At 39.3% G+C, this 27,390-nt stretch overlaps 1 protein-coding gene across 1 annotated transcript in view; it reads left to right on the forward strand.

Annotated features, from left to right (window-relative positions):
• JAZF1 (JAZF zinc finger 1) overlaps nucleotides 1–27,390 on the forward strand; it is a 201,384-nt gene that overhangs the window by 170,843 nt on the left and 3,151 nt on the right. Inside the window, exon 4 of the mRNA XM_069772643.1 lies at nucleotides 20,901–21,070. Within this exon, the coding sequence (XP_069628744.1) occupies nucleotides 20,901–21,070 (170 nt within the window). The remainder of the gene's footprint in view (nucleotides 1–20,900; nucleotides 21,071–27,390) is intronic.

Genomic DNA, 27,390 nt, shown 5'->3' on the forward strand with positions numbered 1-27,390 from the left:
TGCTTCCTGTGCTGAACCAGATCTCTTGGCCCAAGTCAGTCTGGTTTACATTAGAAAGAGATCTTGTCAGATAATTCTGATACACTTCAGATTAAATACCAATATTTCCTTCTAAAAAGCTAAATGCATATAATACATCTATTCTCTTCTGTAATAAATAGGCTCAACATAACGTTCTTAATAGGAAATCACATGAGCATCCCTGTCTTGATAAACTGTTATGCCATGTGTTTTATATAAGCTATTTAATGTTTTAGTATTAATGATTAAATGGAAAAGTTGTAGTGGTCCTTGCGACACTCTGGGAGTTCTGAAATGAATTGGTTGTTTAGTATGTCCCTGAATATGAAAAATGGAAGCATGTTGAAAATAGTTAAATGATAAGTCCTAATGTAATTCAGAAAATTTTAGAAGATTTTCTTAATTATCTCCTATTTGAAAGAAATTGATTCATTTCCTTGACATCCTACAGATGTCAAAGAATTTCTGCTTTCTTTTGGTTTACTTTTTGTACAGCTCCTCCTGAGAAAGCTAATTCATGATGTGGTCAGGTAGTATAACTTTGCACATCTGTAAGCAACACTGGTTAGTGATGTACTCTGAAACATGTTCCATCAAATACTAAAGAAAAAAAGCCAGCATCTGTCTACTGAAATACTTTATAAATTTTTATTATTTATATATTTTTCAAACTTTTTAAGTTACTCAGAATGCTGTTTTACCTGTAGTTAGGAGAATGAGCCTGTTTTGGCTAACTTGAGTTTCTGGGAGTCCTGCCTGGCAGGTTATAAATAATACCAGCTTCCACTTTCTGCACCCTCTGTTCCAAGTTCCTCGGTGGAGCCCTGTTCCAAGGTTAGGGTTTGTAATAGCCTGGTAGCAAAAAATATATATTCTTTCTTGAAGTTTTTGGTTTGTTTGTTTTTTTTTTTTTATTAACTATCAACTGAATTGCATTTCAGCAGCCTCAGCCCAGAATTTCCATTTTTGTCATCTTAAATGGTTTTCTGGACCTAAAATAAGCATTGAGATTTTTCTGATAACTACAAAATTAACTTACATAGATGAGGTGCTCAGAGTCACGCCGTGGCTGAGTTTCTCTTTCTGTTGTGCAGTGCCTGCAGAGGGAGCCCAGGAAGGCCAGCAGACTAATTTTAGATAGGCAGCTCACATGTCTGTTATTGGCTAACGCACATCTTTTTCCCTCAAGTGCAAGTATATATGGCAATTGACTAGCAAGATGATAAAACCAAGGGTAGTTAGGCAAGATCTGTTTCAGGGAAACAATTTAGAGTATGTAAATCGTCCTGCATTTCAGCCTCGCAGTGCCTACACAACTTTCAAGCCCTACAGGCATACCCACCACTGCATCCAGTGAGAATGAAGAATATTGCTGTATTCCTTCTGTGCGATCCTGTTTGATTTGTACTCCGAGCAAACTCTTGTTAACTCGTCTTTGAATACAGGTAAACATGTATGTTGTGGTAACTTAAGAAAACAAAGAGGCTGTTTTTCCTTAGGTTGCCTGAAAGGGCGTCATCTGGGTTGATGTTAAGTATTTGTTATAATCCAAATGCAATCATTGTCCTCATCCTCCTTTAGACCTATACTTTGTCAAAAATAAAATGGGATTGCTTTGACCCAATCTATTAATAAATTCAGAATGGCAGTTTCTCTTTTATTAACACCCATCTCAGTTGTTTGATAGTTTGTTAGGGTACCAAACATAAGCAGTGTGCCTGGCATTACTGTTACTGCACAAGGTGTAACTCCAAGATTGTGATGCTTTAGATGCCAGAGAGAAAGCATGCCTTACAGGCTGCTGAGATGCCATACAAATATGCATGTCCCTCAGCAGAGAGTGTCTGTGCTACATGGCTGTTTGCCATTCTTGTTCAAGGTAGAAAGCAGGAACCTCACTAATCTTTTGGGTCCTATTTTCCATGTAGTGCCCTCCTATTAGGTATGCTGCTCACCTTGGCTTTCCTAGGTGTGGTAGTCTTATCTTGGGTGAAGCTAGCAGCTACCTGAATCCCAGTCACCTTTGTGCACATCCTTACAGCTAAGTCCTTCCATTTCCTGATGCTGTTAAGCTACTGTTTTTCATTTTTAATTTCATTTTTCAACAGAGTGTAATTTCATATAATGATCTCTCATCCATGTATTGACCAGACTCAAACCCACTTAGCTTGTGAAATTTGATAAGAAACAGTTCATGGTGGTTTGGCTGCAGAGAATGTTTGTTAAGTTTTGCAGTAAAAATCAGTGCCAAAAGACTACAGGCCAAATTCACAGACAGAGCTGAGCAGCTTCCAAGCTGACACACATACATGCTGCAAATGTTGCATGCATATATATATAGCACCTTCTTCTGCGTAAATGAGATTATTTATGTAGAAGCAGAAATATTCAGCAAAGAAGTGTGCTCTTTAAGGCTCTTCTCAGGTAATGAGGTAGACATGTATTTATCTGCAGACTCTGTATGTGTTAGTCCCCTGAAACGGCCCATTTGTGGTTTTGGTGGGAAGTAGAAATGCAGCAATTAATTTTCTATACCTCTCCTCTGTTCCCTCAGGGGTGACTGGCATGTGCTCTCTGCTTACATTTGGCTTTTTGTTCCCTCTCCTATAACAAGTTTTCTCTTCTTCTTAAGACCTGCATCCTCTAGTGACTGCAGAAATTTCACTTTAAAAATTTATTCCAGTTTTTGTTTTAACAATGGTGTCTCCTGGGAGACTTTGTTTAGTAGTCTTAAATGCTCTTCTTAGAGTTCGCAGGCAGGATTTAGCAAAAGAAATGGCTTCCATCAGCAATACAGACTCCTTAGAGTGATAGGGAAGTATAGCTAAGTAGCACCAGCACATAGCTTATTTTGGAAAGATGTTAACAGTCTGCAAACATTGAAATATCTCTTTATTTAAGAAGCGCTCAATTAAGTCACAAAAACTTCTGTTGCCTTTATTTTTGAATGTCAATTTTAAACCCACAGAACTAATGAAGTCTAGTTATGGATAAAAATGGGGCTGACATTGCATCTTTAACATACGCTGTTAATTTTTTAAATGTTTTCATACATCTGTGTGGCTCACAGATGAAATTTCCACTCCTAACTTCCTGGCTTTTGAGTGTAAGTCAGAGCATTGACATTCCTTTGAAAACTATGATATCTCTTCATACTGAAAAGCTTTAAAAAAGATTCAGTGATAGTAACTTATTGGTAATTCATTATTAAAATAACCTGGTTCCAATTTTAGTTACAGAAGTAATTCATAGTAATAAGTCTCAGACTTTAAAAACAAATTAAAAAAAAAGTAAAGCCACTTTTGCATTGAAGGAGTGCCAAAAATCATCTGAAACCACTGTTTTGTGTTTGTTTGTTTTTTCTTCCATATTTATGACTTTTTTTTTTTTTTTTTTAATGATTCCAGGCCTGGGATAGTAAATTTCAGCCTGGAATGAATTTTTGCCCTTCTTATAAATCCTAAAGCAAGAGTTTAATACTACCAACTGGCTTTTTAATGGCTCAACCCTAAATCTTGCCCACCCCCCAAAAAAAGCTGAAATATTTGAAAACCTCATAATTAGCATTACATTTTGCACTGAAGAAACTGGCTCTCAGACTTCCTTTCCTGTTTATTTTGATTTTAATAGATTATAAGTTATAACATTTATGCTGTTTTAATAGGTTTATAAACCTACTTACTGCCTGATCGAGTTGGGCAGTGGATGGCAGCCAGTCCTGGCAGTGAGCATTGAGGATGCTATGGTTGGCTGGAATAGCTGTGGCCTTCTGTCAGTCCTTCCACTTGTAAAAGAGATGAAAGAGGGAAGTTCTCATGGGTGGTCGTAGCTGACCCCATGAGAGAATTGGCAAGTCCCATTTTGATTTGCAGCTGTCATTTAAGTAGGTGACTAACTGTTGGTTTATCTTATTAACTAGGATAAATGCCTTTCTGGGGAGTCATATTTGTGCGGTCATTTTTGATTGACTACATTTGAAAGATTTTACCTTTCCTTAATATGGCAAACTTCCTTGAAATTTCCACTAGCCCAGTCTCAATATTTACAAAAGTGACCCCATTTTCTACCCATAGAAAATACCTGACTTTTCAGTCTCTTTTTTTTTTCTTTCTAGTAAAACATGAAAGTAATAATTAATTTTAATTTGGAGTAAAAAATACTGTGCAGGATTGGCCTTAACCTTTAAGGAATCCAAGATCTAAACAGTGATACTGTAATCAAATATGCCTAAAAATTCAGTACAGCAATATTATAAGACTTTAAAAAAAACTATGACTGAGGCTTTCAAGTTAGTACTATTGATGTAGAAACCATTACATTTACCATCTGAGGATACTATTTGAATGATGATCTAGTAGATCTATAGTAACTGAGTAGTTTTTTTAGATACATAGAGTGTATTCTTGAACTGAAATCAAGACTGCTTTGTAGCTGTGTCAGTATTCATAAAGCTGCACTGTTTCAACCAGTTAGAACATATCATGTGAAATGGGCCAATTTTTTTCTAATAAGTCATACTAGTGGTGCACCAGGACTTTATATAATATGTGATTTAAAGACAAAGTGAAATTCAATATATTTTCAGTCAAAAAAAAAATCAGTCTTCACCTAGTGTGTATTTTCAGAGCCTGGTATAATTAGAAGTACTTTTGATACCTAGTGTGACTGCATTCTTAAATATCTACAATGATTTTAAATATATTTGTATTTGTTGTAGGTTTAGTTAACTAAATTAGAGAGAATTGTATCCCATTTACGTTATTAGGGAGTATCTTCTGAGATTAAAATCGTATATATGTAAACTTTTATTCAATAAAATTAATAGATTCTTATAACTCAGACTATTAACCTTATTCAGCTGGATTTTGTTCAGGATTCAAGTGCAACTACTGGCAAACAGTGACCAAAAAATTACAGCTTCCTTCTTGTGTTAACAAGAGTTCTTGCTACTGATGAAATAATTTAGAGCTTCATTGTTCCCTCTATGGGTGACTAATTTACAGGAGTGGGAAGTCTGCTGAAGATCTCCTTTCTGCTCCTGCCAAAGGCAGTTGGGACTTGGAAATTAATCTGTAAGGATCCACCTTGCTTCTGGTCCATTAAGGACTTCTCTGTTGTGGGAGCTTTGGTTTGGGGAAGAAAAGCACTGTATGGCAGTTTATGAGTTTTCCCAATAAACCTTGTTATCCCAAGTCATGTTATGTCAATGACATGAGATATCGTTCTTATAATTCTGCTGTATAGCATTTGCCTTTATGGATAACTCCTGAAGGAATCCCAAGGGCCTTCTCTTGAGTCTATTCCCTTTTTTTCCCAAGAACGCAAAAATTGAAAGAAAACCACCCATTGTTTGCTGGTAATAGCAATCAAAAACACAATAGTAACCAGCCATTGGAATTGGGCATTGAAATAGAGTAACAGGCATGCTGGAAACTAGTATGGTTTAGATTCTAAATGTGTGTTTAATTTTTGTTACTTTAAGTTGTTTAAAAAATGCGTTGTCTTGTTGTAATGCAAAAGCTTATTCCTCTTCGTAGGTATCAAAGCAGCTAACATTTCAGTACAGTTTCCATATGTTATGCTTTCAACAATGAAGTAATCATATGGCACAGACAGCTGTTATGCAGAGTGCTGTAGCAGCATGTTAAACAGAATCCAGCAAGAAAAAGAGATCTGCTCAGCTAAGCTACTTCGTAAGTTTAAAGTGGACAGTAGAAATGTAAAATAACAGGATGTGCCCCCCCCCAAATGAATGAGGACTGAGAGAAGGAGGAGTTTAGGTGCTCAAACTTTTTTTGTTTATGGATGTGCTATTATTACGTAGCCGAATTGCTCTGAATTTGTAGCAGAACTGCTATTTATTTCAGAATCTCTTTCACTTCTGTCACCAGGTGGCATTTCTGAACTCTATGTTGGATTGAATCAGAGTAGACTATGAACCATTAAATCTGCTATTCATTTGATAATCTGCAACAGCTTTTTCATTGGGCAATGTAGATTGGCTCAGTACTGCCACGGCTAGAGAGAGCTTGCTCTTTCGTGGCGGGATTCTTTTTTTAAGGGTAGTGCACTGCAAAATATTCTTTGATTAAGATTTTAAAGCGCTTGAAATTAGACTTGGGAGTCAGGACAAGTCAGTGGAAACAAGTACACGATGGCTTTTTGAAAATCACGCTACAAATTCAGGTCATGTGCACTTAAGCACATGATTAATGTTAAGCACCTAATACTGAGGAGGTGAATGCCTGACTTTGAGAACATAACAAGTCTTTTGTCAGACTGGAATGAAGTATTCTGCACTTGGCAGAGTTGCAAGCTTGAGAATGTATGCATGCACAAAAGCCTGAATTAAGCCATTCACTTCAAAAACTCTTCACCTGCGTTAGTATATTGTAAATGCTCAGGTTTAGTTATTACACCGTATGTTAATGTAGTGTAGTATCATGCAGATGCAATTGAAAAAATAATGAAAAGTAGAAATATCAAATCACATCCCAGGGCTTTTTTATTAAATTGTTGCTGAGAAGTAGCCTGAGAGTGCTACATTTTTGTGTGTTTGACTTATGGGGTGTCTAGCATAGTAAAGCACGAATCAACCCAAGTTCTACTGCAGCTTGAAAAAACATACTTTCAGATGTCTGAGGAACCATCTCATTAGTTGTTCAGATTGACAGAAGTTTCTACTTGCTTAATTGCCTGTGCAGAGACTGAAGAACTTGTATGCTATGTTTTTATTAAAAATTAGATATATAGACCCACTTTTGTATAAACAGTATGGGCAAATAACTAAGCCATACTCAACAAAATGAAGACCAAATTCTGTTCTCCAACATAATGAAAGTTTGTCTGAATGCATTCGATACTTCAGGCCTGCAAGGTATGATAAAATCTATGATAAAATATCTTGAGGCAACTGTATTGTGGTCTGTGGCAAAACTTGCCTCTGAGGGACTTCAGTGGTGCCAGGATTTCACATTTCTGTGCAGATGACGAAAGAGAACTTTCTTTATAATTGCTGGAGCCAAAAGGGTTTCATCTAATTGCAGGTTTGGGGGCCTATATTAATCCCGTACGCTAATTAATATAGACATATGTTTGCCCAGCATTTAGCAGTCTGAGGCACCTATTCTAATAGAGCCTTATGGGTGTTCTTGTAAAAAATAAATACATAAATAATAATTAAAAAAATAATGAATGGCATTGTGCAAAACAGTTGATCAACATATGAGTTAACTATAATGTATGTGTGTGCTTAGACATGGTGTGAGATTTTAACATGAGCTTTTGGCTGAGGTCGTGACTGAGCATGAATAATAAGTAAAATCTGTGGTAGTTTCTAGTTTCTGCCTTAAGGAATAAAGCTATAGTAGGTGGTTTCCAATAACAATGAAAAATAATAAGTAAAAGTGCAATTATTTCCTATAGGGGTTTTCTTAGCACAGGTGGGATTTCTTCCCAGCAACAGCTAAAAGGCATTGTTTTTTCAGAGCTAGATGCCACATTCCCCTTCTAGGGAGCCAGGCTTTAACCTCATACGTATTCAGCTCTTTCTTCTGGTAATCCAGAGTGAAAAATGCTCAAGTGCTTGTCACTGTGCTTGGCTAAGTGCTTCAGAAATGGATCTCTTTTTTCTAGCAGTCATCTGCTGTTAAGTGGCCGTCTGGGTTCCTTAGAGAACCAAGAGTATGTATTATATTGGTCACTCATAGACAAAACCAAACCAAACCGAAAGAATTACATTCCCAGAACATACTGAAACTTAAGCTTGGAGGATCTGTGGAGCAAAGATGATCTCATATTGCATGCGCAGCAACAGTGCTGTTGTCATATCTAGGGCCTGACTGCATGGCAAATAGTACTTACTAACTTACAGCCCCAAATCAAACAGCTTGAAATTATCATGAAGATCAAGAACATTATCTTAGTCAAACCTGCACAAATTGGTGGCTCAGTGATTTCCAAGTACACATAGATTGTATGGAAGCAGCTGTGTCTTGATCTCCTGAAGCGGCTGGAGGCAGTAAGTAAAAGTAACTTCCAGTGACAGATTAGTTTCTCATATTTACCGTTGGAGATAAACAATAACGTCCTGTAGGAGCGTGGAGGGGACTCTAGCACCAAGGTGTTGCTGAGGGTCAGGAGTCAGGAGGGGAAGTGGAACAGGTGTGCAGAAAGGAAAAGGGAGAGAGATTTTGCCTAAGAAATCTAAACAGGACCAGTGTTTACAGACAGAACTTTTCTACTTAAGTTATTTCATTTTTGTCTTTGATCTACCAAAGACTATCTTGGTTTTCCTCCTTTGTACTGTTTTGTTACATGCCATTTATTGAAATCTAGCTGTGTGATTACCTGGGTACCTGCTCTGCAGTTTGGCTGGACCCTAAAAGAAGGATGAGAGTTGGCCCAGGCTTGATGGCTATTTCTCTTACAAGGGAGGCCATGGTGCCCTTTTTTTTGTCTCCTAGGCAAAACTGGAGTCTTTAAGGACTCTGCAAACCCAGCCCCTGTTTGCTTTACGGGAGTTATCTGGTTTGTTTTACAGTGGGTTTGGGACTCCCCAAAGACCACCTCTTTCAGTGTGGATAGACCAGGTGAGGGAGGAGTGTCGGTTAAGTGTTTGCAAGGAGCACAGGGCCCCAAGCGCGTGACTACAGTTCTTTCAAAGTCCTGTAGCTTTGGGTTACGGATCCTGGAGTATTCCTGCAGGGCTGTGCTAGACAAGCTAACACAACCCATGAGCATCTTACTTTTTCAGGAGTTTGGGATTCCCACTGACCAAGGCTGTTACCTTGTAAAGATGGAGCAAAATGATGGGGATTTTCCTTTAACTAACCTTTTCTATGGTTTTCACAAGGACACATATCACAATAACCTCCCCTGCTTAGTCCTTTTTTTAACTCCATCCTAAACTAACTTATAACCTAAGTACAAAAAGGCCTATACTACATTCACAAAATTAAATTCTTTTTAAGTGGTGCTTGTAACAATTGAAATTACTTTTAAAATTCAAAGACCATTTGTAAGTGTATATAGAGGAAAGTAAGACAGGTAAAAATAGCTGATGGGGGAAAAAAGGGCTGTGCTGTGAGGGGAAAATATGTGAAGGCTTTTTTTTTCTTCTCGTAGCTTTCCTCTGCATTTTCTGTTGTTCTTCCTTTTCGTGCTTTATTGGGTGCATTTCCCTTATAATTCTGTTAAATTTCTCATTTGCTCTTTAACTTGGCAGTAAAAATGTGTTGAGCCCAGTTTGCTATAAAAATATGTTCTGGGAAGATTGACTTGGTTGTCAGATTTCATGCTTGCCAGTAGAACTCTGAATCTTGCCAGAGGAGAAGGCATATCAAAAATGTAACATTTCATTTTATTTATCTCATCTCATCTCGCTCACTACAGGTGGCTTTACATGTAACCTCCTGTTTGTTGTACTTCATCATCCCAGCCCCTTCAGAGCATTCTTGTTTGATACAGACGTAAATTGCACCGGCAATTGTAAAGCTACTGTGCTGTAGAATTGCATTGTAGCTGCACATACCTGTAATTAATTGTATGGGAATTTTCACAGTACTCTCCCCAAGGAACAATTTCATTGAAAAGTAACCGAGTTGTCTAGACTATAGCAACTCATAAAATCATCACTAGTTTTGGTTTTTGAGCTACAAAGCAGCAATAGAAACATGGCTTGTAGATTTAAAGTACTTCCAAGCACAGGAACTGTTTTATAATCCCCATCGTAGTAGTCTAACCTGGCAAACCATTTTTAAAAGGGTCAAGAACAAAAAACGTACAATAAGGTTAAAGTAAAGATTATCTCTGTGTTAATTTGTGATATGTTTTTTTAGTGTAGAAACGCACCCGGTGTACGTGGACCTGTCTTCCTCCAAATGTGCAAAAAATACACATTTTTTAGAAAGCACATTGTGCCTGCCTTTCACAGCTTGTGGCATAACTGGTTTAATGTAGGAATAGCTTGACACTCAAAAAGGAACTTCAGTGGTTCTGGGTAACAATGACGGCATTCATGTTTGTGTGTTTATACTGCAAGGGCCAATTGGTGGAAGGATTTTTTTTTTTTACTGTTTAGCTTTATAAGTAATCTGCTAATTACCTTGAAAATTACTAACTGAAAGCACAAATGTTTTTCAGAAAGGTGGAAACTGTAGTTGGGCACAGGGAACTTTTAGGTGCTTATTTAAATTGTGTATACATATATGCACATATATATATATATATAAAAATATTACACTGTGAGATTAAATGGGATTCGGTTGTACCATTGTAGTGCCTCAAGAACTGAAAAAATCACTTTAGCTATACTAGCACTGTATGTCTGCATACTGAAAGCAGTTACGGTTTTCAAAGAGTTTTTACAGTGCCTAGCAGAAAAAAAGCATACTTATTTAGGCCAGCACTTCAGTGTGCCGAAGATGGTGAAACTTAAGCAAATGTTTGAGTTTTCCTTGCACTGTAGCCAAAGCAAATCAGAAGCAGAAAAAAGCAAGGACTAACATGCCATTTCACACTCAATGACTTAAAACACAGAGAGGTTTATTTCACAGGGGAAATGGTGTATTGTGAGTCGATGTTACCCAGTACATGATCATCAAAATGATGTAAAATTCTAGGAAAAACAGGGTTATTTGTAGCTCTCAGGTATTACCAAGTGAGCTATAGGCTATGAAGCATTTGCTGACCCCCAAAACTACATATTTCTTGTCTTTTTAGCACTTGTGGCCTAGCAGGTGAAAGACACCTCCCTAATTCTTGCTGAAGATGAAGGCTGGTGCTTTGTCCATGCTAGCATAGGCTCCCTCTTGTAAGGTTTTTCCATATATAGTCAGACAGCATCATTCACAGCAGTTTCTCAGCACTTTTGCCTCTGATGCCAAAGGGATACAAGAAGCCAAGGAGCAATGGAAAATAACAACTTGAAAAGTACTTTCTTTTCAACTTCAGCCCAGTGATGTATCATCTGTAACAACTCACACCTGCTAACTTGTTTTGTACACCTGATTGAAACAGTGATAGCCTCAAAGAAAGGTTTGTGACAGTATACTAGGCACAGTGCAGATTTTATTTTATCAGAATCTTTTTTTTTTTAAAAGAGGGAGGGGACATGACTGCCCACTGAATGTGTTCTTATGTTTGGCCTTGTCTTTCTCAGAAACACAAAGTAGAATTAATTAAAAAACATAACAGATCTTTCCTGTAGATTTTCTGGGTAGGCAGGATGACAAAAGCCTTGATTCTGGCTCAGTAATCAATAGCCATTTTAGTCCTTACTGGTAATTCCAAGTATTGTCATTAGGGCTATCTTTCAAATTATACCGATGGAGTTTCTTAAATCTAGATGGTCAGGCAGAGAGAAGCGTTAAGTATATTTTCATGCAAAATAAATCCTCCTGCCCTTCAGTGCATTGAAGTGGAGGATCTGCCATTGCCTCCCTTGTTGCTGGTCGGGGGTTTGTAACCCTCCTGGGGCTCATAAGCATGAAATTCCCTTGGCCCGAAGCTGCTGACAGAACGCTGAGCTGCCCTGGGTCTCCACAGCTCCGCCACACCCTGGTCCTCCATGGGCAGCCTGCCACAGGATCCCTTTGCCGTGATTCAGCCCATTCACACGTCAGGGTCTAAGGTCCGGTCCAGAAGCATCTTGGAAACCCCCACGTGGCTGAATCCTGCCGAAATCAGTGGTGCTCCTCGTGTAGTGAGTCCTCCCTGCACAGTGATAGCAATTCCTTGGATTGGAGCCTGGTTGTAGTTGTAGTTCCGTGCGTCCTTGCTGCGTTTGTGTGCTGATGAAGGCAAAGCGCACAGCCATTGGGGTGGATAAGGATTGTGTGCATTAGCAGTTTTATGGCCTGTACTGTAAGTGGCTGAATAGCTTTTGTACAGCTGTAAAGCATGTTTAACCCAATGTTACAAAATACATCTCAAATGTATTTTCATAGGTTCATAAACTGTAGTTCATTTATGTAGGTACTTTTTATTGTAATCCTTTATCTTAAAACATGAAACTGTTTCCTGATGCTGTTTCTGGTTTCTCCTTCTTTTTTTTGAAAAAGGGGGAAAAGAAGAGAAAAGAAAAACTGCCTTTTTGTTATGTGCATCAAGAGAGTCCTTAAGTACAGTAATAGTGCCCTGAACTTGTATTTTTGTATTTCTAACCTCAGAATGCAGGCCTAGCAACTAAAAAGCCAAAATAACATTAATTATGACTGTTCTTCGCTGTGGTTTTTGGAGTATAAGTTTGGAACAGATGTTTGGGGGGAGAGGAAGGGGGAGGAAGGATGGATTGTTTCTTTTTCTCAGCCCCAACTGGTTTTAATTCTTTCTTGAACATTTTGAGAATATCTTTAAACATTTGCCAGAGTTCAATTAACATCCTGTGACTAAAGGTGGAAAATGTCCTACTTTGTTTTTCTTCAAACATATACCTGCTCTTGCTGCTCATGCCAAAGCCAGAAAAAGAAAGGATTCCAGCTGGCATAGGTTTTATTACTGTTACATTAATTTGCAGGTTAAGCCTCAAGTTGGGAGGGGTCTGCTGGATTGATTTATTTATTTACTTTTTTTATTTTCATGATTTTAAAAAAGTGCTGTGTAAAACACTGCCGTTTAATTACAGGAAGGTTATGCTCTTTTTTGGTGAGCACTTAACAGCTTATTCTTGTTTACATGAAGTTGTAGAAATCTAGTTTTAAGATATGTTTAAAGTAGAGATTGTGTTCTTGGGTTTATCATGTTTTTCCTGTACTATGTATAAACAGAAGATTGTACATTATTGAAAGCCCTTTTTTGTGGAAAACAGGATTGGGAAAAAAAGTTTATATAAGAATGCAAAATAACTTCCCGAGACTATTGGCGCAGTGTGACCATAAAACCTCAACAGCACATTGTGCAGTGACATTATAACAATTTGCTTTAGCACCTCTGCAGCATTCTCAGAAAGTCCTGTTCTACAAAACACATGCCATGGTATCAGTTGACTGTTTTTTCCAGAATTGGTTCTTTACATGCATGTTTTTGTGATTAGTTGCTGTTTCACAAGTAATTGGAAGTGCAGAAAATTTTTTTCTTATTTAGCTTATTACGTGTATGTTTTATTTGCATACATTTATAAATTCAATAAGTTGTAATAGATCTGCTTATATAGTTGTGCAAGCTCCTTTTAGTGAATTTATAATCTCTGGATTGGGATTTTCTGTCTTTTAGTTTTAAAGACTGTTCTTTGATATACCAATATCAAGATAGAGATGTATCAAGATAGAAAATGGCACACAATTGCTCCTAAGGCCAGATAAGAGTCCAGCTGCTGCACCAACCCCTGTATTGGCTCTGGAGGACTATTTTTTTTAACCTGTTACTAGCTCTGTTTCTCTTGTAGCTCAAAATGGTGAGCAGATCTCATGTGTAAATTGTTCCCAATTTTACTGATAGTGAATAAGAATATATAAAAATAAATAAAAACCTTTATGTTTATTTTTACCTTTATCATTTTAGCTTTACCTCCAGGATTTTAGGGTGACTTCCCATGTAAACTAGCTCAGGTGAAATCATTCTATTCCAAAATACAGTATATTCGATTCTGTGTTTTACCTGTAGGATTTGAAGTGTTTGCATGCTTTCCAAAGTGGATTCAAACCTTGTAATTGAATACATTTTCAGTCACTTAAAATTCAGCATGAGCTTACACGGAGCATTTAAATGAAAACTAAAGGTGATTTGAAATGTTGGAATCGACCTATCTACCATTCCATTTAAAATACTCAGGTTATGCGTGGGTTGACTGCGTAACTGCTTGTGAGTTTGTCCTGTTTGAGGTACCACCCTCCAAAATGGCTGTGGAAAGTATCTTTTCAGACTCTGTGACTATGCAAGTTACAGTTGCCATTTCTGTGGTGACTGTGAGAGAGGGTAGAGGGTGTCCAGAAACATCTACCTATATCCTTGCTTGCTTAAATGTTCCCTCCTTTGGTATAGCAGACCCTATTGGCTGAAAGCTACTTTTCAAATGATGCCAACAAACAAGAAAAAGTATTTTTTTTTGTCTAACTTATTTTCTCTAGTGCTTTTAAGTACCTTGTGCATAACAATAATGTTAAAAACCATATTGTTTTTTGTATTTGAATCCATATTCACATCCTTACATGAGGTGCATTTTTTAAATTCTCTTGGTGCTTATTCGCTGAGCCTTGCTTCAGCCAGAGACAATAGATAATTAGTTCTTCTGAGTAGTAATACTTCCTAAACAGCTCGTTATTTAGCGCTTGATACTTGATCTGAGCTAGGAGAGGACTGGAAGGAAGGGTGGTCTCTCCAGAAGACATTTTTCTGGCCAAATCCTGCTCTGACTAGTGTCATGGGGAGGAGTAGGATGCTGGCAGTGGCGACAGCTGAAGTGCAAGACGAGGGACGTGCTCCTGGCGTAAGCGTGTGTGAGAGCAGCCCGGCAGCGACCGCCGCAGACCACACAGCCCGTGGGACCCGCTGGGGGGGGCTGGCAGCGGCCAGCAGGACATGCCCTGCCCCCCCGCCCCCCCGGTCGGCACACGGCCAAGTCAATAATAAGTTGTAATTGCTATTTTGATGGCTCTTTTGTGATCGTGCAGAGGGATGGAGGTCTCTGCCAGCCTTGGCAAGTGCCCATTTGACAAACCATAACCATCTCAAGCAGCTCCCTTGAGTGACAGCAGAGCTGCCAAGCATGCAGTTGGCTTTGAGAACAAATTTGCCTCTCCTCTCCCAAGAACGAGGTTCAGAGATATTTACTGGGATAAGAGAGAAAACTTTCAACTGCGGTGCTTGCGCCCGTTGGCTGAAGAAAGGCTCCAGCCTTCACCATGGTGAAGCTGGTGCTCGCTTTATATAGGTGCTTAATCCAAACACTGGAATTGCACTTGCAATCTAAAGTATCAGTGTCTGTAGCGCTACACAGTGCTCTGTTTAAACTACCCTGGGATTTCTTCAGCTGTATTACATATGTGTTTACATCATCTTCGTGGATGTGAATGATAATAGTATTTTTGAAAATACAAGAGACTAATCTGAATGGACCTTTCACAAAAGCTGAAAAACACTTTCTGTCCTCTGAGTCCCCTTTTCCTCCTGCCCCCAAAACAAGCAAGCAAGCAAAGGAAAAACCCTAGCTTAGTCTGTTTGGATGATCCAGTGTCTGAAATTTGTTGCCTGAGTTTGCAGAGCCAATGCATTGTGCCACCCATACCAGCTTGCAGCCAAGAGAGTGCTACAGCTTCTAGACTAAAGACTTGCATAGCAGCCGTGACGCATGTTCTTTAACTGTTTTGTATTTCATTGCTCCTAGGATTTATTTCCTGTGCTTTATATAAAGGAAGAATATTTCATTTTGAATGACTTGATATGTCTTTAGATCAGCAACGAGTATCAGCTGTGGGAACATTCTCCCTGCTGGTGAGCGTGGAGGAGACTCTGCATCCATGGGCACAGAGGGAAGAAGTTTGACAAATTCATAAATGTGCTTTAGTGTTAGACCAAAACTCACATAATATTAGTAATTCTTTTTTTTTTTTATCAAGGAAACTGTCAGAGTATGTGGGAATGCAACTTCTTAACATAAGAAGTGCTCTCATAAAACTGTTTCTATGAAATACAAACTGCAAGTCCCGCACGGGACAAAGTGTGAAGCTGAATTTTTATGAGAGATCATTGGAATTACCATGAACTTTCAGTGACACTAGCAATGTTGGTTCCCACTGCAGTAAGCTATTTGCTCATAGTTATTCATTGTATACTTAAATGTGTGCTTTCTGGTCACAAAAATAATTGGCAAGGATGTTTTGGGTTTGTTTTTCTTCATGGGAGGAGAAAGGAAGAACTTGTAATGTTCTTGATCCGAGGTCAAGCTTGTGCTGGTTTTAATCAGCTTTGTCTTTTTTTATATTTCAAGGCACTATAGAAGTCTTTAGATTTTAAAAGTGACATAACTTACAAATGATGTGCACCTGCTTAGAACCAAGATTCATTGAAAGTTGAGGGGCAAAATCCTTTGTAAACCTCATGGTGGAATGAATTCACTCACGCAAAAGGCAGAATTTATCTTGGCTACAGTGATGTGAATACCGAGTAAACCCCAGAAACATAAAAGATAAGGCTCCAGATTTTCACCAGTGTAGCTGGGATGTTGTCTATTCCAGAATGTCAAATTATTAACTATCTGCAAAATGTTTCTGAGCTATTTAAATTACTGACTTCATCTACTGGAAAAAGTAGTAGATGAGCATTCAAGAGGTGAGATCTTTGCTGTAGGATTAAGTGATTCTCTTGCTGATTTCAATAGCAAAACTGACTGAAAGAAGAGATAGAGCAAGTCTTTATGGTGCAACTTTGCTTTTCATCACACTACAAAGACTTCTTACCATGCAGGCAATAATCGTAATCCCTTTTTGTGCATGTGTTTACTTTTGGCAAATAAACTGCTGTGATGCAGCCAGCCTTCTCGTTTGTGATGGGTTGCGTTTAAATGCAGCATAAAAATTAAAAGAAAAATAACTTGCCAGAAGACTTTGTGATCCTGTATGTTTTCTGGCTTTTCATAACTAGTAATTTTATATAATACCTGGGTCTGATATGGCATACTATGTGAGGTGTGCCTAGTGGTGTCCACCTCAAGTCCATGCGCACCTCAAGTCCATCTCCACCAGTGGAGTCCACCTCCTCTTTGAGGAGCAGTAGCATTGTCTCAGCATGGAAAATTCCAGAAAAAAACCCCCAAACTAGCATTCTTTCCTTGCTTTTGTCTTGTTTTGTTTCACTTTTTTAATCTGCTGGGGGCAGCACAGATGAAGTGAGCCTTTTGGCAAGGCTACTGGAGTGAGGAAGGGGGAAATGGCTTTGTGCGCCAGGGCTGAAGGAATATTGCATGTGAGGGTGGGGGCAATATTATGAAGATGTTACTGAGTCATTTGGATAATAAAGCAGTGGGTTTAGGTTAGGCTGAGGTAGAACTGTGCAGGGTCTCTGAATGAAAGCCAGATGATGAAACTGGATATGTTAAAAAGCAACGAGCTAGCAAGGAGCCTTGGAAAGAGCAGTGCCAGAGGAGAGCACTGCAAGCTACAGCAAGAAGGCAGTTTTCTTGCTATTGTAAAACTAGTATTTAGTTACGGTAATAATATTGTGTATTTGTACACTGCCTTGCTGAAAGCACGTGCTTCTCTATTAGCCTTTCCCCGCCAGATATTTAGACTCTTCATCTTCGAGAAATGTGTGTTGTTGAGTTTGGGGGGATTTTTTTACTATTCAGACTTCTGAAGCATAATTCTGGTATTTTTCCTTTGAGTACTGATGGGGGGGAATGATCAGTCTGCCTCCCAACCATGATGAAAAAACGGTTAGGCCGTACGCGCATGTGCTACAGGAATGTCTCTGCTCAGTCCCCTGGAAGGGCAGCGTGCCCCAGCAGAGCATCCCATTTTCCACGTGCATGGCAATCTCCAAGTGGAGATCAGTGAGCCAGCTCTCTCAGAGCTCTCTTAAGAGTTATTGCAACTACTTGTCCAAGTCATGCGGTTGTTACGCCCTGGAACAGGCCATAGGTTAGATGCAAAGGTGCTTAATTTTTTTTTTTTCCTTTTAAAAAGTAAATATTTACAATTATTATTGTGAAATGCCAACCAAGTTTAAAAAAAGCAAGCAAGCAAGCTATATCTTGATCAAAGTGCACTGCTGTGCACTTCCCCTTCAGCGCACTGCTGGTACCCTGGCAAGCTGCCCGAAGGAGTCAGCGGCCGCCGGCAGCTCAGGTTGCAGTTTCTACACCTGACGGGTAGCTGAGGGCCAGGGACTCCTGCTTGGCGTGGGAACAGCTTTGCAAAGCCACCGTCCTCGGCCTTACAGTACTTAATTAAAATACCTCATCTGGGGGCTGTTTATTATGGCAGCGCCAACCTGTGTGTTGTGCTTTTTGTTCCCCCCCCTCCCCAATGTGTTGCATGCAATCAGTGAGGCACCGCATGGGTTGCTGCTCTTCGACACTGACAACTGAGGAAATGAAATTCTGAGGCAGAATCAGTTAAAAGCCTGGCTAAATCAGTGTTGTTTTTCTATGGCAACTGAAACAACATAATTATTTAAAGGATAAATTTTTATTGCTAATGAATTTTTTTCAAGACAGTAAGTTTTTTGCATTTTGTTTATACCAAGACCCTTTTAAATACATTTTGGGATTTTTAATTTTTTTTTTTTTTTTTAAAACAGTACAAGCAGTTGAATTCAGTAGGATACTGTTAGATAAAAGCAGTGATAGACTGCAGTTCCAGCTTTATACAAAGTAATATGCCTTTCAGGTACTTGGCACCATTAGTCTGACTGTTTTTTGCAAGAATATGTATTTATATGGTTATTCATACTTGAAAAAGCTCATCATATTTGTAAAATCCATAGTGACAAGTCTGGATTTAAAAACTTAAGACAACAGAGCATTGCTTCTACTGCAATATATTATATATATTATATAATATTATATATTATATACATTATACTGCTTATATTGCTTATACTTTAAATGACTCTTGACTACACGCGACAAAATCTTGCATTTTTGTGCAGGTAAGCTAATTAAAAGAAAACCATAACGATGGTCTGATCTCACAGATGCTTACGCACGTGGTTTGGTTTCTTCCGTCTCTCTGCTTCAATGTGTCTACCTGAAAGCATGAGCAAAAGTTGTTACAGAATTGGATCTCACTGTACAAAGTTATTAGAAAATTTAAAAGGATGCCCTGAAAATACAGGAAAACCTATGGAAATACATAATTTCAATGATTGCTGCTTCTCGCCACTTTTCTGTGTATCTTTTCCCTTATATACCATATTGCATATTAAGTTTTATAGAGCACCAATTGTTGTTTTATAAAAGCATGCTCCCTGTTACCACTAAAAGTAGTGATATCATTAGTAGATGTCTTACAGTCTCAAATGATGTTTTCTTTGGGAGGAAATCACCCCCTCTTAAGGAGGCTTACAAGGGGGTTGACTATAATGGCAGAAATTGTTGGTATTAGTGTTTAGAATTGTGTATTTTCTCATCCTAGAGTGCATATGTGTATTTACAATAGGGTTTTCTGTTGCATTTGCTTAAAAAAAAACCCCACTGAGCTAAAAAGTTTGAAAGGAACAGCTTGAGGAATTTTTTCCATCAAGATACAATCAAGGGCAGGAAATCGTAGAAGCAGAGTTGTGGTTTTGCCTCCATTTTTTTATTAGTTAATTAAACTATAACAACTCTTAACTTCATTTTAGGTTAACTGTTCCTAGAGTTCAGAAATATTTTAAGAGGTCAATAATGCTTTCTTTGGCTTTCGCTCATTTGGTGTGGGATAAGGAGTCTCAGTCAGCAGGGCAGAGTTTTCCAGATGTGCTGCAGAGCGTGTGTGCGTGCGCTCATGTCGACAGTTGTTGACGGTGGGAAACCATCCATCTTTCCTCATCTGCGCACCACCCTGTATGGATGAAAACCACAGGAAAGAAACGTGGATAGCCTGACATCTGTAAGCGAACTTACAGTATCTGATTAAAGCTCAGGAGCCCCGAGTACTTGCAGCTACCAGTTAACATGCGTTTTTACTCAGTGATGGAGAGGTACCGAGTCTAAGTGAGAGTACTGGGGGAGGGGGAATCCGAAGGGAAAAATCTGAGATGATAGGTGTGTAAGCAAAAAAACCCCAAAGACCTCATTGTACATTGCAGCATGGGTTTTCTCTGTGAAGTCAGGACGTTTCTTTTTTAAAGTGCCATGAGGCATCTGTCTGCATTTTCTTCTCCGCGTGTAGAGCTGCTTAGAGGCGGGCACTTAAAGGGCATATGAGGGAACCAAATAGAGCCATGCAAGTGTCACATAACTGTCTTTAATAACAGGAGTTATTCCAGCACTCGGAGCCAAATTGTCTTTCAGCAGAAAGGATAAAATTTAGCAGAGCTGGGAATGGAAAAGACGAAAGGGGAGGGGAAACACAGCACCACCTCCTGCTGACACCACAGAAGTTTCCCTCAGCTTTCCCTCTCTCTCCCTCTGTGCATATATTTTCTTTTTAATCAGCTGGGGCTCTTCCCTCCCCTGCTCTTTTTTTTTTTAACTGTATTTTTATAGTTAGAATTCTGCTTTCCTAATTTCTCTTGTTTCACATTTAACTTCTTCAGAGGATTTCATTAATAGTTATTGCAATTAAAAATAATAAATAAACTCAGCACCAGCTGCTCAAATGGCTGTCGTAGCATATCTGGAACATAATGCGGTCTGTTCAGGGCAGCCACACAATGCAATTTATCCCCACACCTGAGGGAATGAATTTCACAACTATAATTGCTACAATATAATTCTTATTAATGTTCTGCTATAATTCCTATTAATTCCAAAGGGCTAGTAAATGCATTAGGACTTGTCAACATATTATTTTACACTGTTTATGATCTGTAGAATTACGCTCTTCAGTATTGTATTGCATAAAGAAAAGCCTTAAAAGTAGCTTTAATTGTGGGGAGGGGGGGACACCACATTTTCTGTTTGGGCACTGGGAAAGACGGAAGGATTCTGGTGTTTGAGGAGTAATGAAATTGTATTTTAAAATCAGTCCTTCGAACTTTCTATGTCACACAGTTAACAGTTTATGGAGATATTTTAATAATGCCTGTCCTAGTTATTAGAAAAAGAACCACTGGTGTCTTTATGAAGGAATAAATAACTATAAGAAAGATAGGTTTAGAAAATTAAAAATAACTGTCTTCCAGCAAAGACAAAAGTGGGGATATTACAAGTCATTGTAACTGATGTAATAAATGCAGAATGTGTTATCTTGCTGTGCTCTTATTTATTCTTGTTTTATCTCACAACCCTGCTTTTCTAGGTAGTGAATATGATGAGGAGGAAGTAGACTATGAAGAATCAGACAGTGATGAGTCCTGGACTACAGAAAGTGCTATCAGCTCTGAAGCTATCCTTAGTTCAATGTGCATGAATGGAGGGGATGAGAAACCTTTTGCCTGTCCTGTTCCTGGATGTAAAAAAAGATATAAGGTAAGCAGTAGTGCAGACCTACCTTATTTCCCACGGCGGGGGGGGGGGGGGAAGCCTCTAAAATCAATTGTTACCTTTCTTGTTTAATAGACTTTTCACATTTATTTTTGTGGTATTTTAGCAGAGTACATATTTTATTGACAGGTTACCTCTCAAGCACAGCCAAGTTACCAGTTTTACAAAGGATGTAGCCTTTTGCATCCCTCTCTGTCAAGAGAGATTACGTATAGTGACTCTTTTGCTTTACACATTTTAATTAGCTTTCTATTATTTAGACAAACTAACTGCAGAATGCAGGAGGTACTACCAGCAAAATAATCTCTTGGGTCCCTTTCAGAGACACTAATTCCTTCCAGAGACAGTGAATTCCTTCTGCTTAACTGCTAGAGATACTGCCTCTCCTTTTAGTGAGACTATGCCCAGGGTACTTTTCTTGGTAAAGGTGATGTGCGGAAGGAAGGTGGTGGTTAATGTTTTGCGAGTCAGAGGTCACCTCGGGAAGGCAGAGCCTTGGAGAAGTTCTGGCATCATTCTGTCCTGGGTCCAGGTCCCCGTGACCTGTCTGCACAGCCGTCAGTGTGTCTGGCCCCATGTGCAGGGCTTGCATCCCTCTGCGTGACATGCTGAGAAACAATTCCCCACCACCACCCCCTTTTTAATTACCCTCGATCACGAGACATGGGAGTGAAACATCTTTAATTTGAACCTTGAGATGGCTGGTATAGAACATACCGTGATGTTGCGAGGACAGGAGTATTGCTTCACGTGAACTGGTGCAGAGGCAGATGAAATTGCATTGAACAGCTTGGACTTCAGTATGGTATTCTATAGTCATTGACATTTGGGAACAGAAATAGCATGTTGGCACAGTTCCTCTAAATCATTTCCTAAAGTCTTTGCATGAAGTACTGGAAAATTCAACCACTGACCTATACCCTAGAAAAAGCAGTGGTGGTTGCATTGGTTTTATACTAGTTTTATTTTATGTCTTCTCCTTTAAATAACTGAAAAGTAGGGACTTAGAACAGAAATATGAAAGAAAAATATAGGAAGACCAATAACATTTGAGATAAAACAGTTGTGACAAGAATGAATAAACTGTGCCTGAAGCCACATAGTGGATGAAAACGTGTTTCAGTGATGCTGCAGCTGTTCTGGACTGCGGCAGCTCCCATGGCAGCAAATCACAAGACTCAGATTCATATACAGATAATTAATACTGACAATGCTTACTTAAAACATGAGCAAGAAAGCAGTGTGCTCATTCCTTAGTGACATACAAGTCTTTTTTTTGCAGAGATTAGCCTTAATTATGTAATGGTTATTCTCTTCAGTTGAGGAAAAACTGAACACCATCTCCAGGGGCAGGGCACAGGGAAAGATGTTTTCAAGACTATTTGCAAGTATTACGTTGCAGATATACCCACGTTATTCAAGATTAAGACTTTTCTTGCGTGTGGTAGAAGCTGTGCTAGATGAAGGGTATAGTATAAAAGCTAAATCCCTAGCTCAGGAAGCAAACAAGCCATGGTGATTGTTAGAAGTCACTGTGCCCACAGGGCATCTATGCATTGCAGAAAACATTCGCTTAATGGCAAAGGCTAGAAGGAGAACCCTGTAATTTGCTATATCCTGTCTGTTCTCTGTTTGACTGCCAGCCCTCTGTCTTTTTATTGCCCAAATAAGCAAGCTGTTTCTGCCTGCTTCTGCTATCTCACTACCTTCATCTCAAATGCATGAGGACTGTCTAAGGGGTATCTTGTACACCATTAACGTTAGAACAGTCAGACAGGGAACAAATTAACGACCTTTAGAGAGGCTGACAGACAGAGAGCAGCAGCAAATAAAAAGTACCATGTTTTCCTAAGAGACTCACCTCTGTTTAGTCCTGATAGGAAAACACATGTCCTTAAACTCTGCCTCACCTCATTTCTCTTTTCTGTGGGCTCTGTTTCCTCCCTTTTTTCTTTTCAGCCTGATTTTTTTTCTCTTTACATTTTTATCTTTTGTTTCCTTCCTTTTAGCTTTGTGTCAGCTGTGTTTCTTGTTTCCTCTTCATCTTCCTTCTGCTTAACCCCCTCCTCTGATGAATTATTTGTGGAGTCTGGGTAGGGAGTCCTGTGATCAAAGCACTGGGATTTTCTGGTGGGTACTGGATAATCACAGGCAGGGCTGTAAAACAATTATAGAGCTCCAAACAGGAACACGGACATGCACATACAGTAATTGCCAGGCTCACTTTACGGCTGAGAAAGGATGCATTCCTTTAGGGAGTGAGGAGGAAAGGAGGATATACAGTTTTCTTTTGTCTGGCCTTAGGTGACGTACATTTGAGAAGCAGAAACATTATTTTTAGATGTGTTATTTGTATTACAGTACTGCTTAAAGGACGCAGTAGGGATGGGGCTCCTTTTTGCAAACAATGTACAAGGATAAAAGATGGCCTCTGCACTGAAAAGTCATTAGGGAAAGGTAAATAAGACAAGAATGAGTACAACAAATACTCCCAAGGAATGGGCTGGGGTGGACAACGGAAACTAGTGAGAACGTGTTTATACACAAGCCCAGATGAGTATCAGAAAACCCTACTGGCCTCCTGCCCAGCTGCTATCTCTTGGCAGTCTCCCATAAGCAGTGCAGAAGTGAGTCATAAACATTTAGTTGTTCTTTGGGAACTTTTTTTTTTTAAGAAATAAGATTGCTTGCTTAAAATATTTATAGGTACTAAGCCCCCTATATAGTATGGCACAGATTTTAATGAGAAGCTGAAGGTTCGGGGGCGGGGGAGGAAGTGCTTTTTTAATTATTTGTAAATTTGTTTGTGGGATAGTTGGAAACAGCTACATTAATCTGGAGCATACTGACTTCTAGATGCTTAAAACAGAAGCCTCTGAACTAATTTCTCAAGCTTGCTTGCTTCTTCTCTAATTATGGTTACTGACCTAGAGAACAAATTTATAAGTATTTTATAGTTTTCCATTTATGGATTTTTTTTTTTTTTTGCTCATATGATTTGTATTTGATTTTTGAAAAGATCATCTGTGTGATTTAAAGGAACCCAAAGATCTTAGTCTTATTTCTTTGGAGTTCACCCTCACCAAATTTTGGCTTTACATCCACATTTAGATGACCTGTCCAGAAGTCTGTGGGTATTGAGTTATTAATGTGCTTTGCAAAATGCCACCTGTAGGAGCTAAAGTGTGGATTTATGAAGCTGGCAATTTTGGTATTTTATTCAATACCATCTATGTGTGTCAGTTATTTGATCTTTAGCTCTGGAGAAAGACATTCAAAAGGCGTATATGCTGTACATAAACTTACTTGCGCAACTTCCAAAGGGCAAATGAAGTTTCATAGATAATAGATACAAAAAAACCCCCCCCGCATAATGCATATGTACTATTATAGAGAAAATACAGGAGTATTTGTCATAATTTTTCTGGTTTGTGCAAATACAATAACACAAGAATAATAGATTCCCGTACATATAAAATGTAGCTTATATGCATAACTGCTTTTGGCCTTGGGCAAGCGGAGAAGTGGTACCTTCCAAGAATGCCGAGACATTGGGCTTGTCTTTCTGGCAGGTAATGGGACGAAGGTCCTAGGCTTGTTGTGTGGGCAAACCCCCCAGGAAGGCTGATGTAAGAGTAGTGACACTCAGCAGAGCTTAGGGAGGGAGAATATTGAAGTGAGAGAGGGAAAGAAGGGAATTTAATTAAAAGAAAGGAGCAAGCCAGAGCTTGCAAGTCGAGCAAAGAGGAACTGGACCCACAAAGAAAACTTTGGGGGGAACAGCCAAGAGATATAAAAACATGTATGGTGTCCAAGTCCTGAAACAAGAAATCCTCCCAAACCATCCTTGATGTCTGTGTTCCTACATGAAGTGAGTGGCAAGCTCTCACACCTTCTGCAGTGTAGTGGCCTCATGAGTACTGCCGTGCACGGGGCCCTGCGCAGCAAGTGCCCCTGTGTCCATGCAAACCAGGTAGTGCCAGTCTAAACTTCCGTATCTCCTCCTGATTTGGTCCCGGGTTAATAATTGTTTCCTCCTGTTTTAGTTTTTAGAGTGCCCTTCTATACTGCCATCTTCTTCCTCAGTCATTTGTGAGAGTAAATAATGAGCAATCTAAGTAACTGGAGCAATAAAAATGATCTACGAGTTTGGCAGTGGGTTTTGCCATACCTCAACAAACTCAACCCAGACGTACAACAAAGTGTTTACATTACAGCAGTGGAAAAAGTGCTGAAGAGTGGACTGTAATTCTAACAACAGTTTTCTTTTAGGAGTACAGGTCAAATTTCATGTCATACTAGCTCCTCATACTCTGCATGGTTTACTATTTTTCAAACCTTCCATGGCCCAATTCATTCCACATAGGCTTCTGGTTTAGCATTTCCTTAATTTTTTCTGCCTGAAAGTACTTTTCCCTCTTCATCAAAGCGTGTGGTGTACTCTATACTAGAGGCTAAGTGGATCATTAAAAAATCTGGATCAGGAGAGTACCACTGGCATGGAATAGGGGGTATATTTGTGATTGCAGATTTATGGCATCTGTAGCATTTGATACTCATTTACAAGTATGTTGAAGTGATTTCTTACAAAAATTAAAAGTCTAAACAGGTTTCTGTAGTTTCCAAACTATATATAGGGTTTGGGGATAACTGTTTATAAAATTTCACCACAGTAGCAAAAGTTTAGCAGATCACCCCCAGATTTTCTCTTCTTTGGAGGTGCAGGTTCTTAATGGTACTTAGATGTTGACAGAGGCCTTATGACAGTCCTCATGCAATCCAGTGACATCCCCGGCCCCCTCACCTCAACAGTCCTGCAGGTGCTGAAGGTTGTAACTATGTGCAAAACCATCCAAAATCTGCCTCGGGATCTCGGATAACTTGCAGGGAATTCACTTGACTGCTCTTGAGGACGAGTTGTAGGTTTGGTGTGCTCTCGACTGCGTCGGTGGTACGGCCTTCTACCTCCTCAGAATGCTCTTCACCCAGAAGTAACCTGCACTAACGGCTCATATCCTTCTGTCTGGTTTGTATTGAAGACTTAAAGATTCTCGTCTCCCACATCTCAGATGACAGCTGTGCAGTTGTCATGCAGTATTTTTAAGGATGTAATGGACAATTTGGGGGCTGGATTTGCAGCTTCAAGTGAGGATTCAGTGCCTGGATGCTCTAGAGAAGCATGAATTTCTGGGCAGAGCAGTTGCTTGGAGTCTTGTCCCATAGCCTTTTTCCAGGGTGGATATTTTAGGCTGGTTTTCCTTCTAAAGGATTTCCACAAATCAACCTCTCCAGACACCCAGGCTGCCCTAAAATGCCACTTCAGTGGTACAGATTACACTGGGCTTTACGAGCTCTGATGAGAACAGTACTGCGCTCAACTTTATGATTGAAAACGGAGAACTGTTTTTGCTTAAAGATTAAAAATATATTGCTGCCATGGCACAGTTAACGTGTAATAATAAGGACCAGCGTTTTATGTTGTAAGGTGAGAACACATAGCTATCTGGGAGACTGGGCGGCTTCTCTTGCAATTACACTCCTCCCTACTTTCCTTCTAAGTTCCTTATACTTCTCCTTTGCTGTTGTGAGCTGTGGTTAGAGCAGGGCAGTGGAGGGCAGCACGCGCAGGGACTGTCTGTCTCAGGAGTGGGACATAACACTTGAGATTCTGACTCGGAGTAAGTTGGATTAGGAGGTAGGAGAGGAGAACAGGAAGCGTTGGCAGGAGGGGTGTGGTATTGAAGGTGTTAACCTTCTGCCTTTCTGGGGTTTGCTTTCTGATGTATATAGAGTCTTCTGAAGTTTTAGGAGTTGTAGCTCTGTTCTGTTTACTGAAGGCTTTTTCCTTTTTGTTTAAAAACAAATTGCTGTGAGTTCCAAGCTGGAGCTTTCACTTACTGTAAGCCGCACATTGATAAAACTGGTTGCCTGAAGAGCCATGGGGACTTTTTATTACATGTAACACGAGGCAGTGGTCCAGCAAAGACAAAATCCCTGAAGCTTAATTTAGTGGGTTAATTAATATCCAGGCTGTTAATTGATTCTAGGACTTAAGTCTGACATACGTATCTGGAAGCTTTAGAGAGGACACACTAGAGCCTTGGAGCTGTATCTTTTTGTCACAAATTGTCTTGGCGTCTTCTTTGGTTTCTTCCTAGGAGAAGCTCTAATGAAAGACAGTTTGCCTGTCCTTATTTTTCCAAAAATCCAAGCTCTTTTAGTGGAAGCAGATAAGACAGACTCCAGTAAGACAAACCCTACATAAAGCAGTTTCACAACAGCTGTTGAGACCACAACAGCTTCTT

This window comes from Haliaeetus albicilla, chromosome 2 (assembly GCF_947461875.1).
Source record: "Haliaeetus albicilla chromosome 2, bHalAlb1.1, whole genome shotgun sequence".
Classification (NCBI taxonomy): domain Eukaryota; kingdom Metazoa; phylum Chordata; class Aves; order Accipitriformes; family Accipitridae; genus Haliaeetus; species Haliaeetus albicilla.